Raw genomic sequence first — 23,381 nt, forward strand, 5'->3', positions numbered from 1 at the left:
TACTGCCAGTATATGTGGAGAAACACAAAGGAACAGTCTTGCTGTGTAGGTACAGAAGCCTTCTAGATCATTGCCAGTGCTGAGACAAGTGAGGTCAGAAGACTACTGCAGGAATAGAATGGGAAAAATAGAAAAGATGATGGAATTTTATAAATTGTCACATGTTGGTGTTTAAAGCATAGAAAATAACAAGCCAATTCAGAACAGTGTTAATGTTTAAAAAGACTCAGAGTTATTGTACTTGATTGCCCACTTAAAATTTCTGAGGTGTACATAACATAATTTGTAACCAAGTAACCTAGAAAAGATGACAATTCACTTTCCTTAGTACTATTAACTAAGTCATTAAACATATTCACATGCCTATTTATAAATTGTATTAATTTTTTTTCAAGATTTAAGACTACTGTGTTTTTCTAAATTTCCATGAGGTATTTAAAGCAGAAACAAAGGTTGGGATTTTTGTTTGTTGTTACTTGTCAGGTCTTGTGAATTCTCACCACTCATGCATTCATTCAGTTGCTCAGTAATAAGTCATTAATATGATTTCTATCTGTATAGAGGCACATGGCAAAAGCACTGTTATGTAACAGTTTGAAAAGACCATAACCTACTTTAATAACCATAAATTTACATTAGAAAAGTAGATAAACTCTGAAGTGAAAAACGTTTATTTTTATCTGATGTTACCGTTTCATAATCTCAGTGTTATCAGACTCATCCTGTAAGGTCTTGGGGTTTTATACCATCTGGGAAAGTCTTACATATCAAATGGATTTATACAATAGGAACAGAGATTTTAGAAGAGCTACGTTTCTCTTTTGGGACTCAATCTTACTTACCTGGTACACATTCAAAAACTCCCAGTGACATCCCTGGCAGATTAGACTATGCAAAGAATGGTAGGTTTGGCCCTTATTTTACTGATTTTCTAAACACAAGTGCTACTTTCTGAATGATTTGAAGGAAATCAACCTTGATGGAATTCTAATTTTTTCTTTCTTATTACCATTAACTAGCTGCCTTAATTTTAGACATTTAGTGAATTTATGCCTTCCTCTGGCCAAACATCTTCTCTTGGAAGGAAAATACTGGCAGGCATAACCAACGCGTTCAGTTTTATAGATGCTATCAATCCATCACTATCTCTGTAGAGAACAGTTATAAGGCTGAGATGTTCTCATAAAATCTTCAATAGGAGTATGAAAATACAGAAAATCTAATACAGTAAATGGAACATGGTAAGTCTGCTAGTAGAGAAAGTGATAAAGAAATAATTGAAAAAGAAATGTTGCTTTACGTACGCTCTAAGTCTATGATACCTATTTTAAAGTAATGAAGTGTAATGCCCCCTCTTACAATTCGATCTCTGTAGGTAGACAGGAGCAGCTGAACAGAGCCATAATGCAGAGGCAGGAACCTATCCCATGCACTTCTGGCAGCAGGATCAATGCGTAATTAATGAGTTTTGCCAGTCAAGCTTAATAGCTGTGTACATTTGTATGTATGTAAGATCTTCCATTTGATTTTTAAATAATGGATGGTTATAACCATGTGCTCAAATACAGTGATCTGTGAAGTACTAATTCCCATGAGCCTTTTGCTAGTACTAAGGGACACCAGTTGTAATCTTGTTCCTCTGTTGACTGTTCTTTAAGTACCTTTTCATATATTGGACTACTTTAAATACTTCTTTGACTGATGTTTCTTTGGTGGAGATATTTTGCAAGGCGCTGCATCTATGAGAATGGAAGCAGACAGCAAAGCAGGAAAAAAGCACAGCAGTGAAAGACATAGAGCTGGTCAGCCAGGAAATACACATAAAGCACTGTACTTTGAGATCAGCGATGGGTAAGACAGACACAAAGCTGGCAGCTGAAGTGTTATGATGCAGCCTAATAAGAAGGAAGGAAACTGACCATCTGGGGAAGTACTGAGGCAATTCAAAGGAAGACAGGCAAACAGGCACCATCATCATTGTGTCATTCAAATAGTTTCTTTTTTTGAACAAGTATTTAAAATCATTTCACTGTGAACAGAAGATCACCTCATGGTATACTGATACAGGTTTTTTTCTAGCTTTATACAAAATATCTTTCCACCAGAAATTGATTAATTTAAAAGATTTAATCCCAGTATATGTCTCCTTGCTTCCTTGGGAGTGCTTTCAGACCTTCAGACCAACCAAGTGAGTTTGTAAAATCTTTCAGTAATTCTCCCCCTTTTATTTTAGTATTTCAGTAGAAACATTATCAGCACCTGGTGTGTTATTTACTGTGTGTATTTTGATTGCCTCTTAAATCTCTTTAAAATGTAATTCTTCCACAAATGGCTCAGCTGCTTTGAGAATAACCATTGATTGTTTGCCTTTATCCCTCTCACAATTAAGCAGCTCATTAAAGTACTCCCTCTATCGTCCTATAATTGCATTCTTTGTGACTAAGACATTTCCATTTTTGTTCTTTATCAGCCTTAGGTATACACTGATATGCATGGAAAATTATCTCATATTCCTAATATGTCTATCCTGTTCTAATTCTCCACCATGCCAGCTAACCACCCTGCCGACTGGAGGTATTTTTACGTTCTTTGCACTGTCATTTTAGTCTGAGAAGGATGCGCCGAATCCATACTGGTCTCATCACTGCAGTATGCAAAAAGAAAGTAGACTACTGCAGCAACTATGCTGTCAACCCATGATTTTAGTAACTTCTCACAGAGCATGCAGCTACACTGTCTGCCTCCTAGCCTACTCTTCTCTATCCGAAAGTCTCTAATGCTAATGCAGTGCTGCAATGCATGACTTTCAATTTAAGTAAGCAGAAGATTCACTTCGTAATTTTAGTGTGTAATGGAAACTGCAGAGCTGCTCATCAGTGTCTCCTGCCTTATTCCACTCTTACAATTTCTTAGCATGCTTTTGAGTATGTACTGAAAGATATGTCAGACATTTAATTGCTGTACTTAACTGTCATGTTTCATCAAAAAGCTTTAAGGTCTAAGTGCACTTTGCTGTTCCTTATGAAAATCACTCAAGTCTAAGTATTTGAGAACAACAATGATTTTCCAGTAACACATTGAATACTCATCACCATACACTGCTGATGAAACAAAGTAAAGACATACTGAGAGTGCAAAACCTACTTCTAAAAGCTAGGAAGTACTGGGATACAGACATTTTCTCACCTCATTCACAGCACAGGATACAGCGTATTCACTATCTACTTCTTATCTACTCAGTTGTAATTATACTAACTGCAAACACATTGTATTGATTTAATCATGGGCTATTTTATCACATCCCTCCCTAATATCTGAGTCTTTACTGAGCTTATCTTCATAACATGCCTATGAAGGAAGGTTATGGATAGATTGACAGAAAGAAGAAGAAAAAAAAAACCCTCTATATTTTGGGGAGCAATTTAAGCTGTATTTGCCAGAGCTTTTAATGCCATCTATCTTTCTGGGCCCAGCTCCCAGTGACTTAAATTGCAGCTGTAAAGTTCAGCTCTTCTCTAAAGCAGACCACACAATTTAAAGATGTGCATTCAGAAAATGAGTAATATACAAACAGAAGCTGCAGTGAGACGTGAACTGTCCAGCAGCATGGAGTCCTCTGGGATAGAAAATGAAATAGCCTTGCTGAGGTACTGATAAATAAAACACTAGGTGATAAAAAGTAGGTGAAAAAAAGTACTCCTAGGTAAATAAGAAGTCCTGTACAAATTTACTCGCTTAGAATAGATGAGAATTGGTTAACTTCTATACTACCTAAATTAGAACTGGTTAAACTCTCAGGTGGTAACCCTGGACAGTATTTGATCTTCCTGAGCAGAATTCAAATAGCTTAATTCAAAGATCATTCTCCCCTTCTTAAAATCCCTTCTCTCACTGAATAGATACCATCCCTCTGTCATAGGTAATGACAGATCCTCCACACAATAATTTCATTCACTAAATAGCTTTGATTAATTCCAGGAGCATGATCTTTCCCATGCACCATGAATGGCGAAGAGATCCTACCATTAAACGTATGTTGAAATGATGACATATATGAATGCATAGTGACAACAAGGACAAATTAAGATTGCAATACCAGCCTGACTTTTGCCTTACAAAATATAATGCTCTTTCAGAGTACTTTCAACTGTGTTCAAAGTTTCTAAAAAAGCAAATTATTAAATACACAGAAATTCCATCGTACAGAATCATGTTTATCCCTACATAAATCATCAGTTCATTTAAGTCTTCAGCAAGAACATCTATAACAAAGTAAACTGAGTAGTACAATGTCATCCACTACAAAGTCCAGTCACCACGAGGTAAAATATACGTTTTTGCAGTATGTTTACAAAATATAGGGTAAAAAAAAAAATCAAATTGAGACTTGTGATTCCTGAATTCCACTCCAGGCTCTCACCACACTTAAATGATTACAGATCTGTCAGTGCTGGTTAAAACTTCCCTCCTTTTTCTCCTTCTTCCTACATTGTCCTATTTCCCATGCTGTTCTACCAGGCTTTTCAGCAATACACAGGAAGAGGTCAAGCTCACATTAGGCTGGCTGACAAAATCTAGCTCCTTACTGTACTCCTTGGAGGAGCTCCAAGCAGCTCAGACCAAGACCACTGGTGGTATTCACCTGGTTTGCAGAGTTCATGTACCACCAAGTTCCTTGTCTCAACTCCTTCACCTTTTTCTGCACTTTATTCTGACTATATATTTTTTTTTTCCCTCTAGGACACAAAGAGTACAGGGATATAAGTCTTCTTACTTGAAGGATATAAGGATACAGAAAATTGGTATTTTTATTAAAAAGGAACTGTTGTTTAGCTTAGCTGTTAGCATCACTGTAAGTACTGGAATATACACACTGAAAGAGTATCGTATGTAATCCAATACCCGTATCATAGATGTTTTTTTTTCTTTTAGGGTCTTCTAATCCATAGGATTTAATCCATTTAGGGTTTGTCTTTTTTAAATCCATAGGTCCCATTTTTAAAAAACAACATCTCACCCCACTCCACCTTCAGCAGGGCTTGTGGAAGGTGCTGTCCAGGGCAAGGTGATGGCAGCCTTGCACGCCACGATCTTCACCCCACGTCCCCAGTGGGGTGAAAACGGCACATGCTCCGCTTGTAAAGGACTCGAGGCCAGCTGCTGAGGCGGCTCCAGTCGGTGACAAGCACCATCTAGGCCGCAACCATCGGGCTCACCCCTTCAGCTGGCGCCGGCCACAGCGCCTGAAGAAAACCCACCTCCCTCTCCAGCTGCTCAAGCCGTTCCAACACGATGTACCCCGACAGGAGCTTTCTAGCCGCTAAAATCTGCGGTAGTTTGACTTGGCGGACATCCCTCGCTTCGACCGCTGCGGACGCTCCCGCTGTTGGCGCCACTAGAAATCACCTCAGGGAAGGCGGCGCCGGGGCAGGGCGGCCCCGGGGGGCGGAGGGGGCGAGGAGAGGGGCCGGGCCTGCCCCGGGGCAGGCCCGGCCCCTCTCCTCGCCCCCTCCGCCCCCCGGGGCGCCCTGCCCCGGCGCTGACGTCCCTCCGCCCGCAGCGCACAACCGCCCTTTCCCCGCCCCCACCGGCGGCGGTTGCCCGTCGCGGAGCATGGCTCCCCCCCGCGCCTCAGGCGCTGTCTCTTCTTCTCCTCCTCCTCCTCCTTTCCCTTCACCTCACCGCCTCCTCCAAACTCAACATTCCCAAGGTGCTGCTACCCTTCACTCGCGGCACCCGCGTCAACTTCACGCTGGAGGCCAGCGAGGGTTGCTACCGATGGTGAGTGCAGGTGCCGCCGCCTTTTGTCCGCCGCTTCTCCCCCCCCCCCCCCCCCCCCCCCCACCGCCGCCCGGATGCACCTGCGGCGTTTCCTCAGCCCACGGCGGGAAAACGCGACCCAGCGGGGCCTGATCGCTCCCCCTCAGGAGCCGTTCCCCTGAGGGGGCCAGCAGCGCCAGGCCTCCCCTCGCCAGTTTCACGTTACTTCGGGCGTTTTTTGGGGTGACCCAGCAGCGTGGGGGCAGAAATGGAGATAAACCCTGAGGGGGAAGGCTGGGCTTTACAAACCATCGCTGTTTTTTTTTCTGCAGTGGGGGTTAAACCCGCTGGAGAGGGGCTCTGTCTTGGAGGCCAGGGCTGAGAAGGCCCTGAGGGGAAGGTCCCTGCTGTGAGGGAGCTTCCCGCCATGGCTGGGTGCCCCGCATGCGCCTCACACCCCACGTGCACCCCACCCCACGTACCCCACGCGTGCTCACCCTGCCTCCGCACACGCCCTGCGTGCTCACCCCTGCTGCCCCGCATACCCGCAGCGCTGCCCCACGCGTGTTTGCCCTGCAGCCCCAGGTGTGTGGGGACCGCACCCCAGGACTCACGCCTTTGCTGCTGGTGTAGAAATACCCCTTCCCTCGCTGTGGTCAGTAATGAAGGTCTGACAGCTTTGAGTTCGGGGTAGGGGCATAAAGGAGTCATAGCACATAGCTAAGTTTAGAGCCTCTTGGTGCTGCTGTAAGTGTAGGCAGCGCCCTGAGCAAGTCACCTGGGACAGCAAAGTTAAATTTTAAAAGATTAAAGCTTTCCCGTTCTCTTTCGGAGGCCTTGGTGCCAAGCGGATGGGGCATACTCAAGGGACTTCTGGCAGGGAGCCCCTCTCCTGCCTCGCACAAGGGGGAGGCCTGCGAGCCAGGCTTATGGGAGGCAGGTCTGGGTTGTGTTGAGCACCAGGGGCTAAGGGCAAATACCATGCTGTGTGCAGATTTAGAAACTGCGTCGCAGTCTTCATGTTAAACGAGTGTTACCAACTCCCTGTCCTTTCCTTTAGCGTACCAGAATTGTAATTTGGATCAGTAGTGAGCAGGAGGTACCCACCTGAAAAAAAAAAAGTAGCAGTCAAGATATGTTTAGGATGATACTTTAATATATGCCAGATGGATGCATGTAGCAGTTTTCAATTGTTATTTTGTGGCTGACAGTTACTGAAATACATCTTGTAGGGCTATGTTTTCACTCTATATCGCTTTATTTGCCTGGTGGTCCTACACTTCTCATTCCTGGGCTGGTTACAAGCCTTTGATCTGTGACAACTTACACATTTGAGGGTGTTTGCACACAAGAGCAGTAATCAGAGTTTCTCCAAAACTTGACTGAAAGGAAGTTACTGGATGAGCTGCTTGTGGTCATGTAATTTAATTTTATATGGACCGTTGTAGTGAAAATCTTGCACAGATGTTTTTTTTTTCCTTTTTCCTCTAATCTTTAAAGGCAACTGAGTCTTTAAAAGGATTTGGTTTATGTGGTAAAGTACATTGTACGAAGCTAAAAAACAAACTCATCAAAGCACTAGTGAAATCTAGGAGGTGTAGACTGTCTTTTGTATTTTGTCAGCGAACCACTAGGTGATGCGGGGCTGGCTACAGCCATTCCCGCATGTGCCAGGCGCTATCCAACTATCAGAAGTACCTAGACCTGTGCAAATCTCACTGAAATCTACAGATGAAAAGAGATAACATTGTACTCTAGGGAAATACCAGATTTGGTCCACGTATGTATCTACAATGAGGGTGATTTGTAGGCACTTCAGACCATGTTGTATTGGTGCCAGTTGCCAGCAGTGGGTTGTATTCCTCATGCAGATGGGCGTCAACACGCTTTTTCATCTTCTCCCTCTGTCTGCCCTTCAGAGATTAATTTTGGTTGAAAATTAAGGAAACCGTACCAACTTCATACAGAGTGTGTTGTCATTCTCTGCGCCGGGTTGTAAATGTGTATTTATTCACTTCTGCTTTGCAGGGACTCACAGGATGTGGGTGGTAAAACTCAACGTGTGCTTACAAAACCATCAGAAGGAAGCAGTAGCTGTGTGTGTGTGAGCAGCAGCAGTAATGCTTGTCATGGTGCTCAGAGCATGTTTGCTAGATTGCATCTGCAGCTCTCTTTCCCTGTACATCCTTGCCCCCACAGGCCTTGAACTGTAGGGGATTAGAAAGAAGTGTATTTTGGAGGGGAGGCAACTCCACAGCTACTTGCTGACAAGTTTCCTGTACTTTCCTGTCAAGGCTATCAGTAATAGCTATTACTGGAAGGAGGCCGTTAAACTGAAGAAGTTAGGAAGTACCAAATGTTGTGACTTCAGAAGTAGTGACTATACCTCGCCCAGGATTTGTAAAATGATGGGTCGGTTTGCATGCACAAAAGCAGAGATTTGGAATGGAAATTACAAGATTCAAGCCCTTTGTGTCTGAAGAGGGGACTGAGGTTGTGTAATATGGGTGATTGCGAGACTAGAGGTAGCGTATGAAAGCTGTTCTTGTCTTACAGCATCATGTCTTCAGAAGACATCCTTTATTTGCAGGACTGCATTGCTCAAACATTCAGAATTCATACCCGAGTGTCCAATTTCATGAAAAATCAGTCTGTGGCATATTGTGGCCTTATTTCTTTCCAGTTTCCCTTTGGGGCTTCAAGTTTACCTCTGAAAGCAGGAGATTTTCAAAGTGATTGTAGTGCTGTCTGAAAATTCCAGTGATTCAAAGGGAAAAGGTCAAATTTTATCATCATCCCAGCAGACTGGGAGCAATGATAAAGTTACAAGCATGGCTTTAAAGTATTTTCTGATTTTCAAGATGCTCATGCCTTCTGGAGTTCGGGTTGCCTTTATGTTAAAATTACTTTTTTGGTAAAAGCTTTGTTTTCAAAGCATACAGTGTTCCTGTCTGTAAATATTGTACATGGTACTGTCTTCAGGGATAAAACACAGTCTGTTTGGATATATTTAGCCTTTAAATTACATCTGTATTTATCTTTTAATTACATTAATCCAGAAATTACACCTGGAAGAATGAAAGCATTCAGAAGCAGAATTCTCTTCTTGAAATCTGCATTACCATAATAACATTGGGTGGCGGAGAACACAAAACAAAAAAACATTTTCTCCCAAGGTATACAGCATGGTGCAGGGTATTTATAGCAGTAATTATCTGTGGCATATAAATATGCTTACATGTCTGTAACATTATTTCATATGTTGTAGAATTGAAATACATGGTGAGAACTGGTCAAAAGTTTAAGCTTCAGGAGTTAGCTTTGAGAAATACAGCTGATTGAATTTGAACCATTGACCATTGCAGTCAGAGACTTTGCTATGGAAAGGTTACAGCTATAGGAAACTGTTCAAAGGTGATGATAATGGCCCTGTACAGTGTTGTTTGTTGCAAATATAATGAAGGAGAGTTTATTGCCACCTTAAATAAAAGGGTTTGTGTGTGCTTCTGAAGCCCTCGCTGTCAAGGTTACATAAAGCTAATTGCCATTGCGAGAGAAGCAGGTGGCAGAGTGCTGGAGTGAGAGATCAAGTGGCCAAGTGGTGTTTGAGCTGTGTAACGCACAGGTACTTCCAGAGAACCCAAAACCTATATAAAGCGCTGCTGCTGCAGCAGTTGGCCAGCAAAGCTCATTTGCTAGCTCCTTATCTTGTCATGTTTCTGATACTGGGTTGTAAATTGGTCTTATCAATCCATGGGATCTATGTGGTGGCTTCTGTGTTTTAAAAATGTATATTAAATAGTGTTGCTGATTGAGGTCTCTTACTTTGCTATAAAACTGGCAATCTCATCTCTGATAATCTGGGGGTTTTGTTGTTGTTATCTTGTGGATTACCTGTTTTACCATGAGTCTAAAAACCCCTGTCTCTGACTCTCACTGAAAAATGTTTTGTGTGAGATACTGACCGTTAATTTCCATATTATGAAATGCCATCTTAAACAACGATTGTTATCCCCTGCTGTCCTTACCCCTTCTTTGGTTCTCACCTGCTCTGCATTTCCTACTTACAAGGCCATTACAGCAGGCAGCAAAATGTTCTCCCTCTCTTTGGGGGGTGCCTATGCTCCTGGCTGCTGGGTAGGCTGGCTGCACTGCAGCATATGCTTTCCCAGCATGGCTTCAAGCTCTTGTAGATACAGAACAAGCTCAGAATTGGGTTGAAGTATCCTTGTTGGTAAAGTGAGACAGGCTGTGCTGCTGTGGCTCAGGTCTGTGTTACCTGAGTCTGTAGGCTCAAAACCAGAGCGGGTGGTGTGAGTCTGTGGCATAGATGTTCTGCCAGAGTTGAAGAGGCAGAAGAAATAATCGTGTTTTTTTTCTCTTAGCTGATGTGTCAACCTGCAGTGCAGGTTTACTGTTGAAAAAACTTTTTCTGAATCTGAGCATAACCTGCCTGGGAAGGAGAACAGAAAGAGTAAGGACTGTGGTTGATTTTGAGCAGCTTTCATTGCTGAACACCCATGAAATGTTTTAAGACACTTGCTCTCTGTGGGTCTCACCTTAGTAATTGAAACTTTAAGGGTGTCTACATGTGAGAAGGTTTAACAGAGTGGATAATTTGAAACAATGCAAAATGTGACATTTGTGTTTTGGAAGTAAACTGCCATTTTTTAGTTCTATTTTCTAATTTGAAATCAGGCTAAGCTAATTTCAGAACAACCTTTGTAGACCAACCTTTATTTATTGCATTCTCTTAGTTGGAAGATGACTGTCAGTAGTGTGGCATGCCATTTTCCTTCATGCAGATAGAAAAGGTACAAAGATAAGCACTTCGGTGAAATGCTTTTGGCCACCAGTTGATTCGACAAAATATCCACGTTACAGTTGGGCATCTTGGTCGGATTTTGAGAACAATCATCACTGGCTTAAGTCTGCTTCCTTTGAAGTTAATGGGCATGCCAGCTGATCACTATTATGAAATCCCATGAGCAAGAGCTTCATTCTTGGCTCATTCTATGGTGTGTGATGTTTCTATTTGCTTTTAAAGCAGAGCTGGATGGAGGGGTGTTTTGCTGCTTTTTTCCCCAGTGCAATAAGAAACATCCTAGGAGAGGATTGAGTGAACAATAGAGAGATAATCTGCCACTGTGTTGTTCAAAATCCTTAAGAGTTGGGGGAACTCTGCCAGGCTCCCTCTGTGTTTTCTTTGGAATGGGTTCAGTTCCCATATCCTTGGTTCTCTGGGAATCTAGTTTTTATCATACAACTATAACTGCCTGGATGCTGGTCTGGCTCTTGTGTCTCCATTTTCGTATGTCAACAGAGTTAGTCGCAAGAGTGACTAGAAATAAGGTACATAATGGTCTGGTCAATCCAGTCTTACCAAACTCTTGAAAACTTTTACTATCCAGTTTCCCTCTGGCTACATATCTGCCCACATGACTGATACAAATTCTAAAGGATTAGATCAGCTGACAGTCATGGTGCATCTCCACAAAGGTGGATTTTTGCTAATTTAGTCAGTTGAGTTTAGTCTGAAGAGCTGACAAAACAATCTAAAATGCTGAAACAGTAAGAATCAACAGAGTATTGCTAGAGTGAGGCAAAGAGTAATATTTGCCTGATCTTTAAACCAGCTGATAAATAAATTAAGTATTCGCATGTGATATTACAGACCAGTCGATAAAAAAATGCAGGCATAGGTTTGGGTGGATCTGTAGATACAGTCTTGGCACATGGTTCTGTGTCTGAGGGAGTGAAAATTATGAATGAAATGGAAATCAGCAAGAGGGCTGGAAGTCTTTATTGCAAGTGTCATTAATTCCTCAGCAAGTAGGATTTTATTTTGAGGGAAATAAATATTTGGGACTTTTGTTAGCTTTTTTCCCCTCACGTCCTCACTCTCCTTTCTAGTGCTTGCTCCCCTGCCTTGCTCTTTCTTATAGGTGCTGGTATGGGGTCGAGAGCTAGTGCCAGAAATGCTTCCCATTGCTTGCTTCTCAGGATCTAATTCTGACCTCTGACAAGTCTAGCTCTCAATATCGCACACTGACGTGCTGCCGAAGATCTGCTGTAATTGGAAGATGATATAAATGGCAGTCTTTGATGTCATTTTAAAGCAAAAGTTTCTTTTTCTTGTCCATCTAGGATGCAGTAGAGATCCCTGTGTGTATTACAGCAGAGTAATGCCACTGTAATATATAGCCTATTTGATTAGTGCCTTATCCTTTCTGTACTTGACCCTGAATCGGGTGTAGCTGTGAACAGAATGTGCTTTTGCTATTGCCAAGTGATATTGAGGGGTTATCAAATATTTCACACATTATGGTGTAAAAAACAATAGTCATGCAGATCATTTTTTAATATAAATCAATAGTAAACCCAGCCTCAGAAAGGCCCTACTTCACCTGCCCAGTTCAGGTAATTGCCTAAAATAGCAGACATCCTAGTGGTAATAAAACTAAAAATGTATTTGTATTAAAAAGTAAGAAATTCAGCTGATATTTTACCTCCTATTTTAAACTACTGTTACAGGAAAAATAATATCTAATCTCAGGTTCCCTACTCCAGTGACAACTAAGAGTTAACTGGCATTCAGCTGTAAAAGCTTAAAAGTTCCTTTATAATCGTGGAGTGTATGTAAGTTTACAGCTAAAATTTAGTGCAGACTTTTAGTTTATCTTTGTTCCTTCCTTTTTCTGGTCCGAAAAATATCCTGTAATTAGATTTAGTTTTACAACACTGCTATTAGTGCAAACTGTAGCCATATATTAAAAGAACAAATACAAAACACAGTGAAACCCCTGTTGTGTTGTAAACACAATCAATTTCAGACAGTAAGAATGCAAAAACTTCAAATTAATAAAAAAAAATCTAATGGCAGAGAATATTAAGCAATGTAAAGAACTAAATAATAAAAGTAAAAGTCAATTCCATGCATATAATGCTTATTTAAAAATGCCTGCATGCATATTAAGTGAGACCCACATGCTCAACTTAAAAAGCCTACCAGCCAAGTACAGAAAAAGCCTTCCTGGTTGTGAATACTAATGTTGTTTAAAGAAACTTGCTAAATGTACAACTATGTTATGGTTTAAACCCCAGCCGGCAACTAAGCACCACACAGCTGCTTGCTCACTCCCGCGCCCCCCCCCCCCCCCCCCCCCCCCCCCCCCCCCCGCCCCGGCTCCCCCCCCTCCCCCAGTGGGACGGGGGAGAGAATCAGAAGAGTGAAATTGAGAAAACTTGTGGATTGAGATAAAGACAGCTTAATAGGTAAAGCAAAAGCCACGCATGCAGGCAAAGCAAAACAAGGAATTCATTCGCTACTTCCCATCAGCAGGCAGGTATTCAGCCATCTCCAGGAAAGCAGGGCTCCATCATATGTAATAGTTACTTGGGAAGGCAAACAGCATAACTCCTAACATCCCCCCCTTTCCCTCTTCTTCCCCCAGCTTTATATGCCGGGTATGATGTCATGTGGTAGGGAATATTCCTTTGGTCAGTTGGGGTCAGCTGTCCCAGCTGCGTCCCCTCCCAGCTTCTTGTGCACCCCCAGCCCACTCGCTGGTGGGGTGGTGTGAGGAGCAGAAAAGGCCTTGACTCTGTGTAAGCACTGCTCAGCAATGATGAAAACATGTCTGTATTATCAACGCTGTTTCAAGCACAAATCCAAAACATAGCCCCACACTAGCTACTATGAAGAAAATTAAGTCAACCCCAGACAAAACCAGCACATACTAATGTAGAAAATAAATCATATTATTTTAGAAACAGTGTAAACCCTGCTATGCTCATATTTGTGTGCATTGCTTACGTACCTAGAATACAGCAAAGAATTTTCAGGTTTAAGCTTGGTGTTTAAATTGTCCATTGCATACTGCTGTGGGTTGTTTTTTCCTTGATAAAATAAAATACTTTGAAATTTCTGGGTTAGCAGTTGCTACTGGTGTTTCAAAATCCTTTAAAACTAGTCTTTGTGTAAACAACATATTGTGGGAGCACACCAACATTATGAATTAATAATTGATTGAACTAATGAATTTCACCCAAGATAAAAGTACTGTACTGGTATGCAGCGTCTAATGAACCTGTACACCACCACTAGCATGCACAATTAAAAATGTTCTAACTGGGGTTTTGTGCCTTGGGATTGCAAGCTTGTGGGTCCTCATTGTTTGGACAGTATAGTATGACAAAATACAGACCCTTATGTAGGGAACCAGGGAGCTGACACAAATGTATTTTTGTCTCGTGAAGTTTCTGTGAGAAATGCAGTGTTTGCTGTCTTACCAACTGCTTTGAACCAAAGGGATCTTGGTGTCTTGCACAATTGGATTTGTTTTCAGAATTGTGCTTTTTATTGCTTAAGGTAGAAAACAGGATTTGCAATTTTATTCCAGTGACTACTTCCAGATTGGTCCGTGTTCACCCGGACTGCAACTGTTAACTCTAAGATAACTGAACATATTGTGATATGTTATTTTTTTGAAATGGATACAATTTTAGTTAACAAGAAATTTTGTTCTTCACTGTTTTGGATTGGTTGGTTCTGCCAGTATTAAAAGTAGGAAAAACCTATGTCTGGGGAGAATGGCATGTATGATATTGCTGTTTGTTTGAAACTCCCCTCCAGCTCCTTGGTGAATTAGAAGATTTTTCCCATAGATCACAGGTAGGTGTTTTTGAATGTCCACCACAAAAAAAGTCTAAATCAATCTTCACCATCTTTACCAGGTAGGGATCTAATGCCTGGTTTAGATTGCATTTACCAGATAGTGCAATGTTTTAATCAGAACTGCTGTCATCATCTGGGAGAAGCAATTCCTGAACAGCTTTGTCATCAGTGCTTTCTTTCATTGTTTTAATCCTTCAAAGGACCCTTGTGAAAGAGCTTTGGCTTGGCTCCCTGAGCAAACAGCAATGGCTGTTTCAGGCACTTAATTCACTAGCAGCTTAAGCATGGTGCTGGAGTCCAAGCAGCCTGCCCTTCTGCTTACTGCGCAATAACTCCTGCAGATGTAGCATGAGCAAGGAGTTGTGTAGAGCAGCCGTGACCCAGTTCTCCAAAATGGTTAGTCAGCAGCTTATCGCAGTTTGGAGGGGTAACGTTTTGTAACTATTTGCAAGAGGTATGGCCTGCTTGAATAGTTTACTTGCTTTGAGCACTTTGCATTCAGGCCTCAGATGTATATTGCTGCTATCTCATTTAATTTCAAGAGGCTTGGTTTTTAATAACTTCTACACTTTTTTTTTTCCCTCATCTTGACATTTTTGGCACACAGGAGTGAGAACTGGGCCCTCCATCCATGGTGAGCTTCCCACAAGCTCATTCCTGGAGCAGCTGTCTTTAGAAAAGCCATACAAGTTAGAGCAGGAAGTAACAGATGCATCAATTTTAGGTCAAAATTCCATGTAGACTTACATTTCACCAAAGGTGACTATACAACTTCATATGTTTTACACTGTGTTACACACTTCAGCTAAACAAAATCCATTTTTTTTAACTTCTTGATTAAAAAATGTTGTTTCTTACTTGTTCAGAGCCTCTGCTGTAGCAAACATGCATAACTGTGATGTTCTGTCATCAGGTAAAATTTCCAATTTTTTCCGAACTTTGTTTCAAACTTCTTTTGAAAATGCAATTACAAGTGGCAAGTGGAGCATTAGCTAGAATTACTTTACCTTCTACTTCAGTATTCTTTATATGGTTTTGCTTGTTCCACGCCTCTAAGCTAATAAATAGTTAGGCCAAAGGCTTTGTAACTTCCTTAAGTAGCTGTGTATAGCTCTGAACTGGCTAAATTGTATTCAGCAGTGAACACAGTAGAGGGAATGCTGTGTTTGTCTGCCTGGGCTCTGGTGGACTTCTGGACTCTGCTTTCCCCCTTCCTCAGCCCGCGCTCGCTTTTGTTGAAATCCTCAAGGAGCTGTTGCAATCCAGCTGTTATGGAAGTCGCATCCTGACCATGTAGCGTGTGTCATGTAAATTATTTTGGTGGCTTTTAAACTAGACCTTTGACTTCTGTCTGGCAGTAACTTAAGTCCTGCTAACACAACCAAATAATCTTGTAGGTCCTCCACCAGGCCGGAGGTTGCGAGCATAGAGCCGGCAGATCAGGATGAGCGCCAGTGTTCACAGAAAGCTGTTGTCCAGGCACGGTCCTCACAGCCCACACGTCTGACAAGTATAATCTTTGCTGAAGATATAAGTAAGTTTTAACTTTTGCAAGCACACCAGTGCTTGCCTATGGGCATCCTGGTATCCTCCAGAAACAAAAGTAGAGATTTAAAAGTGCACAAAACAAGAAAATCCCATTCATATGCATAGTCATTTTAGACTTTCCATGGGCATGTTTTTTCAGCTCTGTTTGTTAAGGGCTCGAATAAGTGTTGATGATATTAATGATATGTCCAGGAAAACAGGTAATTCTTTAAAAAAAGGGGGGGGGGGGGAGGGCTGAAAATAACTTTCAGTACATACTTTTTATATAATGCAAATTCAGATGTTTTGCATTTATAAAGCTGGAAAATGCCTTTGCGTCTGTCATACAAGATACCTGGTTAGTTTTTATAATGACAGATAGGCAAAAACAGATGGTCAATTAAATGTCTTGCAGCCATTAAATCATAGAATCATAGAATCGTCTAGGTTGGAAAAGACCTTTAAGATCATCCAGTCCAACCATTAACCTAACATTACCAAGCCCACCTAAACCAATCAAGGGTAGACTAGACTAAACCATATCCCGAAGTGCCACATCTACCCATTTTTTGAACACTTCCAGGGATCGTGACTCCACCACCTCTCTGGGCAGCCTGTTCCAATGCTTGACCACCCTTTCCGTAAAGAAATTTTTCCTAATATCCAATCTAAACCTCCCCTGGCGCAGCTTGAGCCCATTTCCTCTCGTCCTATCGCTAGCTACTTGGGAGAAGAGACCAACACCCACCTCACTACAACCTCCTTTCAGGTAGTTGTAGAGAGCAATAAGGTCTCCCCTCAGCCTCCTCTTCTCCAGGCTAAACAACCCCAGTTCCCTCAGCCGCTCCTCATAAGACTTGTTCTCCAGACCCTTCACCAGCCTTGTTGCCCTTCTCTGAACACGCTCCAGCACCTCAATGTCTTTCTTGTAGTGACGGGCCCAAAACTGGACACAGTATTCGAGGTGCGGCCTCACCAGCGCTGAGTACAGGGGGACAATCACCTCCCTGCTCCTGCTGGCCACAGCATTCCTGATACAAGCCAGGATGCTGTTGGCCTTCTTGGCCACCTGGGCACACTGCTGGCTCATGTTCAGCCGGCTATCTACCAACACCCCCAGATCCTTTTCTGCCAGGCAGCTTTCCAGCCACTCCTCCCCAAGCCTGTAGTGTTGCATGGGGTTGTTGTGACCGAAGTGCAGGACCCGGCACTACATATGAAGACATATGTAGGGGTTTATCGTCTGTGGGTAAAAGTCATTAAGTTCTCTAGGACGTGAGCCGTGTCTGACAGTTGCACTGTAGAAAGTCTTAGTGTGTGCTCAGAGAAAACGTCTGTAACTGTTAGTGTAGATGGAAATCACAATTTTTTTAAGATTTATTCTAAAGTTCAGTGAGGAAGGGAATGGCTTTTCTTGTTTGCTTAGCCACAATCACCATTTGACCAAGAGTTTCTTAGTCAAGGTCATGACCTAGTTTCAGTTCCTTCAGTGTCAGTGTCCTGTGTCATTGGCTAAATCTTAGGTGTATTTTGTCTTGTTGGTGCTCTTGATGAGTACATCCAGTGTTGCTGATTCCATGTGCTCTTTCTGATGTCTCTTCAAGTGACTGGGCAAGTGCTTCGTTGTGATGCTATAGTTGATATAATTCACGGCATCCAAATTGTGTCCACAACAAGAGAACTCTATCTTGAAGATTCACCACTGGAGCTAAAAATTCAGGCTTTGGATTCTGAAGGTAAGAGATTTACTAGTAGGAGATAAAATATATATTGAAACTCTTAATTGTCTGATACATGCACTGGTTTTATTTGCAACACAATTGAATGTTAGAAGCCAAGCTGAGTAATTTAAAGGAAGTTCTCTGGGTAATATATTCAGTAACCTATTAGTTTTGTTTAAGTGTAAAATCTACATACCACCTGAATAGGAAAATCAAACACTGCTTCATTTCCCATAACTTTGCTTGCCTTTTTTCCTTATTTTCCTAGGAAACTTAACTCTAGTGCTAAGGGTATTTTTAAAAATCAGAATTTAAAATAATTAAAATAAAGGTGTCAGCTCTTAGCAATTCTAGCTCCAGGTCAGGAGTAAGAATGTAGTGGAAAAAGTCCCAACACTTGTCCTCTTGAAATGTCCCATCAGGATTTAACTAAGCTGAGCGAGGCTGCACAGGAATGTGAAGTAGTCTGGGGGTGGGTTTTTTTCCTCATGAGCTGAGATAGTCTAAAGAATTTTGCAAATGGACATTTTATATGAGTCCAATCAAGCGTTCAACAGGATGTTCACAGATGATGTTGAAGACCAACCACCTATTGCTTGGATTAATATCCCTTAATTATTATAGAAACGCTCACTTTTGGGAGGTACCATTTAGGCTTATCAAAGTCAGTGAATTTGGACTGAATGCATAATTATTTAATAGGAGCAGAAAACTTCTGCTTTTCACACTGTCTGTAACATCAGAAAAGAACCATGATGCTGCTAAGAATTTCATGCTTTGGTTTCAACAACTGATTTTTATGCACACATCAACACTCACACAAACCAAGTGATTTTTAGGACAGCTACTGGGATGAAAGGAAATGATACGTAAAGCAGCTATAAAAGGTTTAATTGTTTCTTTTGGGTAGTTAATGAGCCCATCCTACACTTTTTTGTTTGTAAACCATTAATGCCAGGTTATGTATGGCAATATGTTAATAATGAAAAGTAATTTTGTTTTCTTATACTATGCGTAGTACTGGTTTCTTGGCTTGGCATTTCTGCAAACTCTCAAGCATACTCAATGAACAAATTTGCTAAATTTGCCTTGGAAGCCACCCAAGTTAGAGTCTGAACAGGAGCGGTGGTTCAAAACCCACCAAAGGTTTAATCTGCATGACAGAAACAAGGTGTTGGTTAGAAGCCATAGGATTAAACTTCCCAATCTCAGTTTAGGGGACCAGGATACACTCAAAAGCTTTGAAAATCAGTTCCTTTTGACCCAAATAGCCTTGGGATCCATCCTTGGAGACCTTTGGACATACTGGACTCTCTGGGCACACTTTAAAAACAAAAATTCAAGAGCAGTGGCAAGTTTATTGAAGGACATAATTGTTCAGGAAAAGTCAGAGAATTGAATAAGGGACGTCTGAACACATTTTTTAACTATTCAGAAGGTGAAAAAATAAATATAAAATAATTATCCAATTCAATGAATATTGGGAAAAATCTGATTAGGTTTGCTGAAAACTTGCACAAAGGATGTGTGTCAAGCCTGTTACTGCAGCCTGTGTGAGAGGTTGAGAGAGTAGATGCTTTGTGTCAGCCATTGTATGTATACAATGTTGCAGTGACGTAGTTTTTTTCCCCCGGTAGGTAAAGTTGTTAGGTAGGCCCTAGGGATGTACCAAGTCCTGTTTCTCTTGGGCTGATGGCGATTATTGCATCTTACATTGCCAGATTATTGCATCTGATATGGGTCAGACCATTCATTAATAGCGATGATCCAACTCCTGTGAGTATCAATATATCTTCAGGAATGGTTTCTTTCCTTAATTATCTTCCATATACATATTATCCAGGTTTCTTTTTCATAAGCTGTATTTTTTAATCAGTTACATTCATGCATGTTCCTTTTTGCACATATTTTTAATAAGCCACTCCAAATATAAATTCAATCCTCAAATACTACTTTTCAAAGATTATTAATGCAAGAGAGGAAGATGATCATGGAGATCTTTGGCCAAATAGGCCATAGCACGTAGAGGGGAAAAAAAGTCATACTGTATATTGTTTGCTTTTATTTGTTGAACTTTTCTCAAGTTATTTTATTATGACTTAACTTGAGCTGAGTTAAATTAAAGAGAGAAAGACATGTTTGCATTTCTTTGGCTATGAGTGTGCAAGGAACGCTGGCTTCCTACCCCAGGTGGAGCAGAGCACATCAAGACAGCTCTACTAGTTTACTGGGGTTTGCTCCAGTCTTGCCAGTGAGAGCTGCTTTTCTGCTGAAGCATCACAGAGGAGCAGCTCTGGCCTGGGTTACGGCTGTGGAGCAGGAGCACAAGTTACTGCCTACATTGACTGACATCCGGGGGGTCTGGGGGGGTAATATTACAGCTGGCCAGGGCAGCTGGTGTGCAGCTTCTGTGACAGCTGTGTGATGCTGCAGGGAAGGACAGAGACATAATACAGTTCATGACAAGCACTGCATTGCCTGTCTGCCTTCCTGGGTGCTGCCTCTGATAGGTGTAACCTGGAGACAGCTGCTGCCCTCTGTGCTGCGGAGATAGCTGGTCCTGTCTTGAACGAGTGAGACCCTGCATCATCTGGGGAATGCCCACGATAGTTTGCCTTTGATAGCCTGACCTTGCCTTCATAGTGAGGGACCCCAGTAGAAGCCAGGACATCCAGGCCCAGTGGTGGTTCAGAGGCTGTAAGGGTGGTTTTGTTCTACCCATTTGCTGTGGCACTGGCTGTGTCCAGGCATAGCCTCTCCATAGTGCCACAATGTATGTTTCTCCACTGGCCCTGTTATTTTCAAATGGAGCAAGACAAAAGAGTGTAATATATCTTTGCAAAGCTAAAGCATGCCTCATCAAAGAAAGTTAGACTTGAATGCATGTTAAATAACCCAGTCTCAATCAATTTTAATTATATGCCCTTGTGTGTTTAGAGTTGTGGCTTAAAAATGTCTTAAACCTTTAAGGATAAGAATTTGAGAATAAATTAGCTTTGATTCTTAATTTATTAATATAGATATGAATGCCAAAGGGAAGAACACAAATGAAAATTTATTTTAAAATATAGTAAATACTGGGATTTCAGTTCCATATTTATTTGTCCCAGTGGACACTGCAATTCAGAGCAAGACTCATCTTGAAGATTATAAGATGTTTCAGATTAGCAGACCATTACACTTCAATGTAATCATGATAAAGCTTTGCTTTTAGTCTGTTTATTTAAAAATCCATCTTTTAGGGATAAAATAAAGACATTTCCTAGGGGAAAAACTCATAGTTTGTGTTCCAGGAAGACTCTATGCTTATTATTTGTCTTTGTTTTAATCTGGTGGTTTGATTTATAGGAAACACTTTCAGCACATTGGCAGGGTTAGTCTTTGACTGGACAATAGTAAAAGACACAGAGGCTGATGGCTTCTCAGATTCCCATAATGCATTACGGTAAGTTAATTTACTTTGTTCTCAAAAGTCTCATGTCCATTAAATTTGATGTGTGTAAATATTTCCCCACATCGAGGCAGTTTACTGAACTGATGATTAAAATAATGCTTATGGGTCAATTGGTTTAGTTTTTTTTTTTTTTAAGTGCCTACTCAACAGCCTGGGTACTCTCATCCCTGTTTAACAGCTGACAGTGTTAATGAGCAGCCCAGGTAGTTCTAATCCAACAACTAGAAATAAATAGATGCAGTGGTCGCTCTTCCTCAGACATCTTGTACAAAGGAAAGATTTATCAGTAAGACTGTTATTTTGGGATTTCAGCAGAGGTTTTTTTATTAATATTATTTTTTCCTCCTATATTTGTCACCAGACCATCTTTGGCCTCTGTTTTGTTGGTGGGGTTTATTTTATTAAGCATGTGCACTATGTAGTTTTACAGTGGTGACTTCATTGTTCTGTTCTTCAGTGGCTTCAAACAGAAATTTGAGTTTCCATCCTTATTAAACTAACCAGAATTGAAGGCTACTTAGCAGTACCTTGTATGGGATAATTTTCAAGTTGGACTCCAAGAGTTTTATCTTTGCACTGGCATCAACTGGCGTCAACACACCAAGATCCTGTTATCTAGCAGTATTATGCTAGTATTCATCATATTATATGCCATGGTGAATCTCGACTTTGCTCAACATGAATGTTGGTAGAAAAAATGCCTCCTTGATATACCTGAATTTGACCAGACTGCAAACACACGAAACATGGGTTTTTCTCACAAAACAGTTTACAGGCACTTCTTGAGTACAGCTTTAGTCAAAACTTCCCTAACATATAGTAAGCTTCTAAGATGAAATAGATTCAAACTCATGCACCAGAGGCTTCAGCTACTTCAGAAAACAAAACTTCCAGCAAAATGTAGGTGGATTGGAGGATGTAAAGTAATGTAGGAAACTATATCTTCCTGTAAAAAAACTGGCTTTATTAATATGATGATTTTGACTAGAATGTGGGGAAACAAGTTCTCTTAGAGAGCAGAAAGGTTAACAGTTAACTTCCATCCTCAAACCTGTATTCCAAATAAATTGGAAGTGGGGTGGGAGTAGCAAACAAGACTCTTTGCTACTGGGTAACACAAACTCCAATTTTGCAGCCTTAGAGAAACAAACACGCAGCATTACGAAAGCCTGTTAAGCCCATAATATGCTTGAAGCTGCAGGTATGAGTGTATGGCCCCTATCTACAGTGAGAGCCAGACGGTGGGCTAATTGTCCAGTGGGACTTATGATCCAAGTCCTAGTTCATACGGAGCTTTTTGTTTCAGTATAAATATTTGATTTTAACCAAACTTATATTGATATATTCTCTGCTGTCAGCACAGCTATGATAACATAAAAATGTTCTAATGGTGTTATAACTTTGCAAAATAAATTATAAACTGTCATAAATATGTTAATATTCATAACTGCTCTCAACACAGCTTTACTGATTTTACTGTGAAAGTGTACATAAAGGCAAACAGATCATGTTCATACAGAAGCTGGCAACCTTTAAAATATGGTCCTCTTTCAGTTTCTGTCCTGTTGTTTACCCATTCATTGCAAATTCCTTTCCTCTCTGTTGTCACATCTCATTGAAATTTCTAACAGTTACTACAAGTATTCTGCTTGTAGATTTTTTTTTCAGTCATTTATTAAATGCATGCTAGCTTCTTCATGTAGGTCAAAGTTATGTTATGGTTTGTTAAGCTGTTGCTTTTATGAACATAAGCGTAGGGTCTTTCACATCAGTTGTTCCACAATAGTCTAGAGAGCTTTTGCCGTCTACACCTACTCTATAAACTGGAGGGATCATTATAGACAACATGTGCAGTCTTCTGATATCTCTTCAAAGCCCACAAACAAGCTTCAAACAAACTTTTATCAGTCACAGAAATTAGCGGTGGATATCTTCAAGAATGAGTAAAATTTGGATATCTGGTCTGAGGCGGACATATTAAATTTGCTGAAAACATGGAAATAGCTGGGAATAGATGGTGGTGGTGTTTCTCTGTGGGTTTACAAAGACTGGTTAACAATTTTCTATTCGCTTTTCGGTTCACCTTTCAGTATACTCAAGTTCTTGGAATCCACTTATATTCCACCTTCCTATATATCGGAGATGGAAAAAGTTGCCAAACAAGGAGATACCATTTTGGTGTCTGGAGTGAAAACAGGGAGTTCTAAATTAAAAGCAAGAATACAGGAAAGTGTCTATAAGG

The 23,381-nt window shown here is 41.1% G+C and overlaps 1 protein-coding gene across 1 annotated transcript in view; it reads left to right on the forward strand.

The window, feature by feature from the left end:
• NUP210 (nucleoporin 210) overlaps positions 1 to 23,381 on the forward strand; it is a 93,508-nt gene that overhangs the window by 16,411 nt on the left and 53,716 nt on the right. The window contains exons 2-6 of the mRNA XM_075714255.1: positions 5,400 to 5,781; positions 15,835 to 15,971; positions 17,569 to 17,700; positions 21,034 to 21,130; positions 23,230 to 23,380. Of these exons, the coding sequence (XP_075570370.1) occupies positions 5,400 to 5,781; positions 15,835 to 15,971; positions 17,569 to 17,700; positions 21,034 to 21,130; positions 23,230 to 23,380 (899 nt within the window). The remainder of the gene's footprint in view (positions 1 to 5,399; positions 5,782 to 15,834; positions 15,972 to 17,568; positions 17,701 to 21,033; positions 21,131 to 23,229; position 23,381) is intronic.

The sequence above is a fragment of the Pelecanus crispus genome, chromosome 7, assembly GCF_030463565.1.
Source record: "Pelecanus crispus isolate bPelCri1 chromosome 7, bPelCri1.pri, whole genome shotgun sequence".
In the NCBI taxonomy this organism is placed as follows: Eukaryota; Metazoa; Chordata; class Aves; order Pelecaniformes; family Pelecanidae; genus Pelecanus; species Pelecanus crispus.